Here is a 12,156-nt window from a genome sequence, read left to right on the forward strand (position 1 = left end):
CTAGAGAAAACAGTGAAGCCTCTGCGAAATGTATGAGGAGTGTGGTGAGTGAGGTTATGTTTAATTATGTTTTAGAAAGTGACATTATTGATAGTGTTTTTTTTTTACCATCAATAAAGTCTATTGTTAGGTAGCTGTTATTATAAATTTAAGGTTGTGTAGAATTGGCATCTTCACAATTATCTTGCTTATACTCTAAAATTTTATAGACCTAATCAGCATACTTTGAAACTCAAATTTGGTAACTAAATTGTCCTACTTAGTTTATTATTTATGAAAACATTGATTTTGTTTATGAATCTCGATAAGTATATTAGGGAATATATTTAAACTATTAAATTCACGTAAAAAAAAAATCAAACAATAAAAGAAAGTGACAAAAACATCTCACACATGTTAAAAATAGTGAAGGCCACGTAAGGGAAGACTGGTGAGAAAAAAAGAAAAGAAAGAACACTATTACTCTGACATTTCAGTGGTACCCTGTGGATGCAAGTCCTGTAACTATTGCGGGTGCAGACATTATCATGTTCACACTCCTATCAAGAATTCAGCAGTTTGAATCAGAAGTAAAAATAAAGTGAAAAGAAATGAAAAAATTGTGTAAATTTTATTAGTTAGTATTATCTTGATATCTAACAAATTTTTAAACGTATTTAATATTTATTCTTTTATTCTTCTATTTTTTTATAAACATAAAAGTTATTTTTTTAATGAATAAAATATTCCTAAAAGTTATACTTTTGTATATTTAATTAATTTGAACAAATTTTAGCATACTTTTTTGAAATTTTTAATTTACTTTTACATAAATTGTAATTTCTTCAGTTAGATTAATATATAAAAGTTGTAACTTTTAATAACAAAATTAATAAATCAATACGACTTATTCAAAAATAAGTTAAATTAAATTTAATATAAAAATGCATAAATTTAATCCAATCTAATATTTTTTTATATAAAATTAAACGGTATATAACCCATCCCAAGAATACCCATTAACCACAGAGGTACTTTTGGCCTTTTCTTTTGTATTGTTCTTCATTATTAGAAATTAGAAGAAAGAAAGTGTTTGTTTGTGAGGAAATGATGCAGGGTGCGTAGCTGTAGTTGTCATCAGGAGTTTGGTAGCATTAATTTCAGGACAGTTACATTTTTTTTTGTGGGTAGCATACATTTAATTACATTATAAGATATTATCAGTAACAACATAAAATATGATATTTAACTATGTTTTTAATCTTTAAATTTTATCTAAAATTAAAATATTTTTTTAAAATTTTAATATATTTTGGTTAATATAATTCTTTTAACTTGTTAATATTTTTTTAAATTTTGAATGTATTTTTTAACTAATATTAAATTAAAGATATATTAAAGAGTGTAAATAATTTCAATACTCATATAAAATGTAATATAAAAAAATTAATATAATTAAATTAAAAATACTATATTCATTTATTTTTAAAATTTAAAAATTAAAATATATCAAAATTTCATGCAAGAATCTCAATTTTAAATTAAGATTTAAAGATTAAAAACTTAGTTAACCCAAAATATATCATTGTGATGACAAAATTACCCTTTAATCAATATCTGTTCCATAGTATCCTTAAATATTTTTTACTTAAGTTGGGTGAGAGAAATTTTAATACTCAATATAAGACATGAATATGATATTATTTTGTATTTGTAAATAGTTGTTATGTGTAAAAAAATAAAATAAAATAAAATTTATTTTTATTAAGTTGAATTTAATTAAACTTAAAATTTAATTCATATTTAATTTTAAATTTTTTTATAATTTTATTTAAATTTTATTTTAAAACTTTATAACTTTCTTTCAAATATTTGTGATATTTATAAATAAGTTTAAAAAAATTCCTAAATATTTTTTAAACAAATATCAAATAAATAAACATAAACCGAGAGATAACAGATAATTTTTTTTATTACAAATTTCAAGTAAGTACTATTCATTACCGTCCTAATGATATATTATATGAACTTTATATTTCCGTGACTCGTTAAGTCTCTTTTTATTAAAATTTTCTTCAGACCCACTAAGACCTTTCTTATTATTTACTTTCAATGTTCATGTACTTTTCTTTTTCCTTCAAATACAGACTTAAATTTTCTAATATTTTACATGGTTTTCGATAAAAGAACACTATGAAACTTTATTTGTATTTTGAACTTTATCATTTAATTTTGTTTGCTAAATGCTAACTTAATTTGTTAATTGTACGTATTAAATGATAACTTATTTGTTTACTGGCATATTAGTTGTTAGTATATACAACTTTTCTTTCTGTGCTTGATAAATTTGTTCATATATTATCCTTTTTCTTAATAAATCTTTTTTCATTTTGGTCTCTATGATATTTTTATTTTGTTTTGGTTTTGACATCGATTGACATCATTAAGATATGAATTATTTGTTAAGTGATTGGGGATCTAGAAGAACCAGTACATGTATATTTTAAAAATAATTTTATTTGGAGGAGAAAAATAATCAAAATAGAGAAAATGTGTCCTTTTCAATGATTGAAGGGTTTTGTCTTTTCTTTTCCTTTACGCATTTCCTTTTTAAGTATAAAATCAAAGAAAGGTTAAAAAGATATCATTTCAATGGTTCATCACTTAAATGATATGATAAATGATCGGGACCACAGTAACAATAAGTTACAAAACTATGAAGACAGTACTGAAAAAAATTGCAAGCCAGGAAATATTAAAGATTATTAAATAAAAATTTATTAAGACTAAAACAAACCTATCAACCCTAATAATCTCTTGTCATGTCACATAACAACAATTGATATCACTGGAAAGAAAAAAAAAAGTGTTGAGTCGGTTCGTCCCTTATAAAATTAATTTTTGCTAATTTGTTTTTTTATAACATTTGGTCTATAGGTTTGTAGATCGATTTATGATCCACATAGGAAATACATACTAGTTTTTTTTTTATTTAATTATATAATTTTTGGTCCATAGATTTGCAGATGGTTCGCTGTTTATATAAGTAATTATTTGCTTTTTAATTTTATTGTTGTTGCTATATCATTTAAAATATTTGGGTGCAAGATTTTAACAACCTTGTTTTTATTTAATTAAAATAATATAAGTAAAAAATTCTATAAGCCTATTTACCAAAATAAGTAATATTAACGGTATTATAATTTATCATTTTAAAATACAAGTCGAATGAAAATAGAATTGATTTTGAACTGAACTGAAACAAGTAAAGAAACGTGAAGAAAAAGTTACTTTTGGATGGATTAAAAACTAATAAAAAATGAATAAGTTATTTAGAAGAAACACACATGACATGTTGTAGTGGTACTATTAAACTTTAAGAACTTTAATCAATGTAAATTATGCGGACCAAATACAAGTCATCATGTTGTTACTCGCGAAGACTGCATGTTATATGAGAGATGGACATAAACATATTAGCAGACTAAAATACTTAGTCTACACACTTTTTCTTGCATGTGGATCCACATGATCCATCACTCATTATTATCTCTAATTTTTTAAGTACAAATACACAACTTTTTAAAACTCACAAAAACAAAAACTCATATTATAACATTCCAATTTTGAATAACACAATAAAATAATATAAATTAGAATAAGAGTCAAGATTTTTAAGTCACAAAATTTGTTATTTATAATTTAGAATGATAATGATTTATCATAACAACTTCATTATCAATTAATTTGATCTATAATTCATCTCGACACGAATCATTTGAAAAGATTGATTAGGATCAATATAAATCAATTATATATTTGCCCATCTTGATATTTTCAAGTTGAGAGAAACTCAATTTATTTAAAGGAATTATTAGCTATGAATATAATAGTGTCAAGTATAAAAATTATAAGTCAAATATAAGGTATATTTTCATCTAATCAATTAATATGGTATAGGATACATTTCACGATTTTCTCGAAGTATTTCAAACATATTTTTGTGCTTCATTTTAACATTATGGAACTCTTTTAGATGCATACAACACATAAACGTTAATAGAATCGTAATTAAGGATCAAAATTTGAAACCTTATAATCTAGACATTCATCTAAACTAATTATTACAAAAATTCAATATTTAAATTAGCTTAAACTCTAGTCATCATTCTCCTCGATTTTTCAACTCCGGGCTTCTTGTATTTGATGAGTTATTGGGTACAAATTATATATAATGGTAAGGGAAACTGTCACTCTTCATAATATTACAAAAGACGAAGATGATCACGAGGTAAAATAACAAGAAACAACAATTTTTATTTTTAAGTTGAATAATGAGTGTGTGTTTGGTTTTACATTGATTTATCTACAACCACATTAAAATATTCAGTTCTAGTTGAGAAATAAATTTCAATTTCGAGTTGAAGCAATTTTTAGTTAGATTTTTTGGGTTCAATAAAAAATATTATATTTACTTTTACTACATATTAAATTTATTTTAAAATAAAAATATGCAAACAGAATAGCTTAATTTCAAAATCAATTTTAGAAACTCTTGATAAACAGGTAAAGTATTTAGAGCTATTGTGAAATTTAAGGAAATAATGTCATCGTCTATGTATGCTAATCAAGAGTAGTAGCATTTTTATTGGAGACTCTTTTTTTTTTTTTTGCCGAAAAAGAAAATGAATATTAAGGTGTTGGGGTTTTAATAGCAATGCAGAAAAAAAAGGCCCAAAATATTAACGTGTTGGGGTTTTAATACGAAAAAAGCAAGGCCCAAAACCTTTAAGCAAACAAGAAGGGTCTTTCTTCCTGTATGCGAATTTGGACGGTCCAATATCTGAGGTCTATAACTTTTTGGTAAGGAATTACTAGTACTTTACTTATTTAGATATGATAGGATAAAATATAATAATTATTATAAACTATGATAATTTGTTTTTTTTTATGACATGAAAGGTGAGTTAAGTTTAACAAAATATCATATGATTTGTGTCCCTTTCTCCAGGTATAGTTCACCTTTAATCATATTTAAAATAATAACAGGTGCAAATCAAACCATTTATATGAGTTTATAAAACTTTAATTCAATGTATAAAGTAACTATCACTAGATTACTATGGTTATATAAAATTGAATCTGATTGTGTATCAATCAATTAAATCGTTTCAAATCGTCAGATTTGTTAGGTAATTCTGATCCTAAAAAATGAGTATTCTTAGTTCTAACTTTTAAATATACGTACTTATGAGAATGACAAAGTTAAATAGTAAATAAGCCATTGTATTAAACATTTAATATAATTTAGCGTTACTAAATGCTTTTTCTGATCTCAAAAATGACATTTTATTATTTTAAATAATTGTATTTTTTGGGCAACTAACAAGTAAATAACCTAGTGAAACAATTTTTAGTGTTCACAACAACAACTTTATATTTAAAATAATATTTATGAAAAGTATGAAAGTAAAAATTTCGGAGTAGAAAAATAACACGACGTCTTTATGCAGCATCTAAAAATGTTTAGAATTATAAATCTCGAGAAAAAAACCGTGACACGTTAATTTTAAGGAGCATTTTCATTTATGGGCTTTTCTAGCGTAATATTCCCCTCAAAATTAACAATTCAGTGCTCAATTAATTTTTTTTAAATCTTATATGTCTGAAAAAATTTCGAAGAGTCTTTTAAGGCTAAAGATTCAGTCAATTTCGAAGAATTAAAAATCCTTCTGACAATTAATAAACTGTCAACAATAAAATAAATAAAAATATTGATCTTTCAACTCTTCCATACTCCAAGTTGATACAATTTTTTAAAAGATATACTAAATTAACGATTTCCAATGAAAATTACACAACATGCCAAAAAATATTTATTTGTACCGAAATAATTGATATTAGATTTCACACTTGAATCACTTAATAAAAAAACGAGAAAACGAGAGTGCAATTCTCAAATTGAGAATACAATCGCCATTAAAAAAATAGCACTTTACTTTTAAATAAACCATGAAAACAAAAAATTGTTTGATATGAAATAGAATTATTGGATACCTAATTATTAGGAGTATTGAATAAAAAAAGAAAAAAGAAAACCTAATTCGTATTTGGTAGATAGAAGCTTTTAAAAAGGTGGGGACAACAAAAAAGTCATGGACCAAAGCAATCACCAATAGTAATCAAACGATGCACGCAATTTCAAAGTTTCGACGATTGGCTTAAACAAAAGCAAGTGGTAGCAAAGTTGGAATGAAACACAAAACAACACCATTTCTTCATCCTTTATCATTGCTTCTCCGGATCCATTGAAGTCAAGGATTTTCGATTTTCGAAGATGATGATAATATTTTTTTTCTTAGAAAAGAGTGACAAGAGGAAGCAACCATCCAAGGATACACATGCATAATCAAAGGAGAAGAATAAAATAAGAAAACAATATCCAAACTTTTTTTCTTTTTGTCATGCATTTTCTTAACTTTCTCTATAAAAAAGAAGAAGTGTGACATGATATCCCTACATATTTAATGAACTGGTAAGTGTAAACTAAAGACTTCTAAGAAGAGTGTTTAAGAAAGAGCAATCATTGATTTCCACTAATGCCAAATGTAACATGATTTGTTTATTACAAACACACGTGGGAAAACATTGGTAGTTGGTTCCAAGAAGTAATGGTCCCCCACATATGGTTCCACCAATCACCCTTACTTTCTTTCTTTGTCTCCAACACGAGCCAATGTACATAATAAATCTAAATGCTATCATTTTCTATCTTTCAACTCTTAACACTATGGCTACACCATGGAACACTCAACTCACACCCACTATCTTTACTGTTTGTGTTTTTCTCATCTTCTCCTGCGCTTCATCAGAAGAAAAACCAGTTGGTTATGGCTACACCATCTCAACTGTTAACAATTTTCCCATAACCAACTCTCTGATTGCAAACCTTAACCTCATCAAATCCTCCTCTGTTTTCGGACCCGACATACCACACCTCTCCCTCTCTGCCAGGTAACAACAACAGCAACTACTGCTGATTAATTAGCCTTATTCAATGTTGTTCATTTACTCATGTACATGTTTGGTACCATTAATTTGACAGATTTTTCTATTATCTATATCAGATAAGTAACTGGTTTTTCTGAAATGCAGTTTTGAGAACAAGGATAGGTTGAGAGTGAGAATCACTGACTCTAATCACCAAAGATGGGAAATTCCACAACATGTCATTCCCAGAGCCTCCTCTTCTCAGTATCACCCTCTTCGCTTCCTCAGTACCAAACAAGGTTTCAAAAACTCTCTCACTCTCACACATCCAGACTCAGACCTTGTTTTCACCCTCCACAACACCACCCCATTTGGCTTCACTCTCTCACGCAAATCCTCCAACGATGTTCTCTTTAATGCCGCACCAGACCCTTCCAACCCTCAAACTTTTCTTGTTTTCAAAGACCAGTACTTGCAGCTCTCCTCCTCGCTCCCACCGCAAAGAGCCTCTCTTTACGGCCTCGGGGAACACACCAAGAGCTCCTTCAAGCTCCGCCCCAACCAGACCCTTACACTGTGGAATGGCGATATTCCAAGTGCCACCCCGGACGTGAACCTTTATGGCGCTCACCCTTTTTACTTGGACGTGAGATCACCCTCCTCTGATGGAAGAGTGAAGGCTGGCACCTCACATGGGGTGTTGCTGCTCAACAGCAATGGAATGGATATTGTGTATGGCGGTGATCGCATTACTTATAAGGCCATTGGTGGGGTTTTTGATCTTTATTTCTTTGCTGGATCCTCCCCAGAGCTGGTTTTGGAACAGTACACTGAACTCATTGGCAGGCCTGCTCCAATGCCTTTCTGGTCCTTTGGTAAGTCACAATACACCCTGGTACTTAATTTGAAGTTTTAAATTGCAGCACAATCGTAGCAGTTTCCTTGCAATTTTTGATGTTGATAAAACTCAAACCTATTGTCTCAAGGTTGAGTTGAAGATTAACTATGGAACTTTATGATTTTACCTATGGAGGTTAATCCACATTAGTAATATCTCTTGTGAAGGTTTTCATCAGTGTCGATATGGCTACAAGAATGTAAGTGATCTCCAGGGTGTGGTTGCCAACTATGCAAAAGCAGCTATACCCCTTGAAGTTATGTGGACTGATATTGATTATATGGATGCATATAAAGATTTTACATTTGATCCCATCAACTTTCCGCTGGAGAAGATGAGAAGTTTTGTTGACACTCTTCACAAAAATGGTCAGAAATACGTGCTTATCTTGGATCCAGGTACATAGTTTTGACACCATAGAAATTATATCAAATCTCTAAAATTATAATCTGCTCTTGGTGTTTGATGATGCATCATTACATATTTCATTAATTTGAGGCAGATTTTGGAAACAGGTATCAGTGTAAATGAGACATATGAAACCTATGTTAGAGGTTTGAAGGCTGATATCTACATAAAGAGAAATGGAAGTAACTATCTTGGAAAAGTTTGGCCTGGAGAAGTTTATTACCCTGATTTCCTAAACCCTGGAAGCCAAGCATTTTGGGGTGGGGAAATCAAATTATTTAGGGATCAGCTGCCTTTTGATGGTCTCTGGATTGACATGAATGAGTTATCTAATTTCATTACTTCTCCCTCAATTCCGTCTTCTAATCTTGATAACCCTCCCTATAAAATTAACAATGTTGGAGACCAACGATCCATTAATGACAGAACAGTCCCAGCAACATCTTTGCACTACGATAATGTCACTGAGTACAATGCCCACAATTTGTATGGACTACTAGAAGCCAAAGTTACTAACAAGGCATTGGTGGATATAACTGGTAAAAGGCCATTCGTCCTAACCAGATCAACTTTTGTGAGTTCTGGTAAGTATGCTGCTCATTGGACAGGAGATAATGCTGCCACATGGAACGATTTGGCATATTCAATTCCATCGATTTTAAATTCTGGAATCTTTGGAATTCCAATGGTTGGAGCAGATATCTGTGGTTTTGGTGGAAATACAACTGAAGAACTTTGCCGGCGTTGGATCCAGGTAAATATTATCCTTAAATGGGATAATATTTCATTGTGTGATCTGTTGTTGTGTTTAAAGCCTATTGTTTTGTTGGAAATACATTATCCTTAAAATTGGTCTCTTGTGAAAACCAATTGTTTTATTGGAGATACATGCAGAAACGAACTATAAAATGTCATGCATACATATCTAACAGGTCTTGTTTTTCTCAATGTAGTTGGGGGCTTTTTATCCCTTTGCCAGAGATCATTCAGAACTAAGCTCCATAAGGCAAGAGCTTTACATTTGGGAATCAGTTGCAGCATCAGCTAGGAAAGTGCTTGGACTTCGTTACCGTCTTCTCCCTTATTTCTATACACTAATGTATGAAGCACACACAAAAGGAACACCCATTGCACGACCCCTTTTCTTTTCATTCCCTGAGGATGTCACAACATATGAAATAAACTCTCAGTTTCTATTAGGCAAAGGGGTTTTGGTATCACCAGTACTACGATCTGGGGCAACCACTGTTGATGCATACTTTCCTAAAGGAACCTGGTTTGACCTCTTTAATGTCTCAAATTCAGTGATTGCAGAATCGGGCAAGTATGTGACTCTTGATGCTCCACCTGATCACATAAATGTGCATGTTGGGGAAGGTAATGTTTTGGCCTTGCAAGGAGAAGCATTGACAACTGATGCTGCCCGGAAAACTGCATTTGAACTTGTGGTAGTTATCAGTGGCGGTGGAAATAGCTATGGTGAAGTGTATTTGGATGATGGGGAAGAACTAGACGTAGCAGGGGTGAAATATGAGTGGACATTGGTAAGCTTTTATGGGGCTGTACATAACAATAGCGTTGTTGTTACATCTAAGGTGACTAATGGAAGATTTGCTCTGGACCAAAGGTGGATCATAGACAAGGTAACTTTGTTGGGGATACCTAAGCATCAGAAACTTAATAGAATGGATTTGTCAGGGAAAGAGTTGAATATTGTGAATGGAACAAGTTCAATGACTAATGCAGTTATGAAGTCAGATTTTGATAGCTCCTCTGGGTTTGTGAGTGTACAAGTTTCTAAATTGTCACTTCTTATGGGAGAGGAATTCAAGCTGGAGATAGAAATGAAGTAGAAGGGTACCTTTTAAGATTGCGAATTCCCAGAGAATTTGTGCTTTCTTTATGGCTGCATCTCTGAGGCCTTTCTTCTTACCACAGGTATGGTTAGTGTTAAGGATTTCATTTTCTCAGGTCACCGCCCCAACATCCATAAAATGTCAATTTTTGTGTTGGAAATAAATGTTACAGAAGAGTGTGAACATGGCTATGAAGCTCAAGCATGATCACATGTTCCTCTCAATAATAGAAATGATTGCTCACAATTTAGTTGCATGCAGGCTAGCAATGCACTATCCACATGGATTCACATAATGATTTACACAAAATCATACTTAAACTCTATTCTTATTAAAACAAAAACATTTTTTAAAGGAACATTTAGACTTAAACTTTCATCTTAACAACGTCATAAATCCAATCTCCCTTTACAATCGAAGAATACAAATATATAAAGAATATTGAAATAATAAAGATTAAAAATCTTTACTTTCCCTTACATCCAATAATTTAACATCGTTAAAGAGTTGAGATCAATAAAATTTAAATAATTCTTCTTTTTTTATTATTGAAAAGACTTTCTAAAAGTAAAACCATAATAAAGTTCTATATTTCAAAACAAATAATATAAAACTATGATAAAATTCTATATTTCAAAACAAACGATATATCGGATTTAACTTAATACTTATTCTGATATACCCATAGTTATACATGTTAAAACCAAAAACACTTTAAATATATCTTTCATCATTACCGGTTCAATGACAAAATTGTCCTTATATATTATGTTTATAACTTTTTTTTATCTTATTTCGATAACTTATCTAAAATCTATTTTATTTTTCATTTATTTTAAATTATAAAAAATATATAAATATAAACTATTAAATCACAAACTACACATATTTGTGTTAATTTAGATAATAAAAAATATCCGTTAATCAAAATAAAATTATACAGAAATATTAATTATTAAAGAGTAATTTATAATTTGATTTCATATATTTGTATTTTTTTATTTAAACATATAACATTTAAAGATAGTAATTTTTTAAAATTTATCTTTTAGTACAATTAATTTAAATTATAAAAACTGTTATTTTACTATTTTTTTTATCTAAACTTACATTTTATAAACTTATTCTTAAATAATTATTTAAAATTAAAAATGATTTATAACATGGATCATAGCTAAAGATGTAAAATAAGTATTTTTTAACGAATATTTAATAAATAATGAACGAATTTTTTTAGATGTAAGAAGTAACATGCAGGTGTTATTCGTACCCTCCCAGTCTATTATCCCCATTTTTTAACGTCATAATAATACTACATATGTATTCTTAAGTGAGAAAAATGATTTCCTAAAATTATCAATTTATTTTATTTTATATAAAGATAAAAAATTAAAAGCAGTTGAAATGTACAAGGAATTTTTTTTTGTGTTATTAAAGTTCTCAAAATAACTTTCTAAAACACATTTTTTTAATAATATGTTATAAATAAATATTTTTGTGGAAAATGTTAATTATACTGTGTCACCGTCACAATCTATTTTTTGTTCTGTAAATAAAGATTATACAAGTTAGAGTAAATCTATTATTTATCTATATTCAAAATTGAACTTAATATTTTATTTTAAAATTTCCTTTAAACGTTTAATATAAGTTAAAATTATTTGCTTGTTTATGATTATTTTTAAGAATTTGATTATATACCATCAGTAAAATCTCTCAATTTTTTATTCATATATAAATCCATTTTTATTAGAATTATAATTTTGAAAAGCATGATTTCCGATATATTTTTGAACTTATAATAACTTATATAACTACTAGGATTGACTTAACAATATGTTAAAAAAAAGGATTTGTTATACGCCAAATATAATAATAATAATAAGAATTTTGTATACTATACATCGAAGTACTCAACTTTATTTTTGAAGCAACAACGTGGTTGTATATCCATTCGAGAGGACAAAAATACAAGAATAAGCACTACATTCAATTATTATATTAAAATATACTTAATGTATGTTA

At 28.7% G+C, this 12,156-nt stretch overlaps 1 protein-coding gene across 1 annotated transcript; it reads left to right on the forward strand.

Moving 5' to 3' along the window:
- The first annotated feature begins 6,700 nt into the window (after positions 1–6,700).
- Positions 6,701–10,377, forward strand: LOC114188191 (alpha-glucosidase-like). Its single transcript, XM_028076746.2, has 5 exons — positions 6,701–6,993; positions 7,135–7,844; positions 8,035–8,265; positions 8,383–9,029; positions 9,229–10,377. The coding sequence occupies exons 1-5, from the start codon at positions 6,716–6,718 to the stop codon at positions 10,126–10,128; spliced, it is 2,766 nt and encodes a 921-aa protein (XP_027932547.2). The 5' UTR covers positions 6,701–6,715; the 3' UTR covers positions 10,129–10,377.
- Positions 10,378–12,156: the final 1,779 nt, after the last annotated feature.

This window comes from Vigna unguiculata, chromosome 6, assembly GCF_037176805.1.
Source record: "Vigna unguiculata cultivar grain cowpea cultivar isolate G323 ecotype 2 chromosome 6, ASM3717680v1, whole genome shotgun sequence".
NCBI classification, from domain to species: Eukaryota; Viridiplantae; Streptophyta; class Magnoliopsida; order Fabales; family Fabaceae; genus Vigna; species Vigna unguiculata.

Excerpts from the sequence above, each read along its gene's own strand:
- LOC114188191 (XM_028076746.2), top strand. The coding sequence starts at position 6,716 with ATGTACATAATAAATCTAAATGCTATCATTTTCTATCTTTCAACTCTT. Across the intron at positions 6,994-7,134 it reads CACCTCTCCCTCTCTGCCAG|TTTTGAGAACAAGGATAGGT; the intron begins GTAACAACAACA and ends TCTGAAATGCAG. Across the intron at positions 9,030-9,228 it reads TTTGCCGGCGTTGGATCCAG|TTGGGGGCTTTTTATCCCTT; the intron begins GTAAATATTATC and ends TTCTCAATGTAG.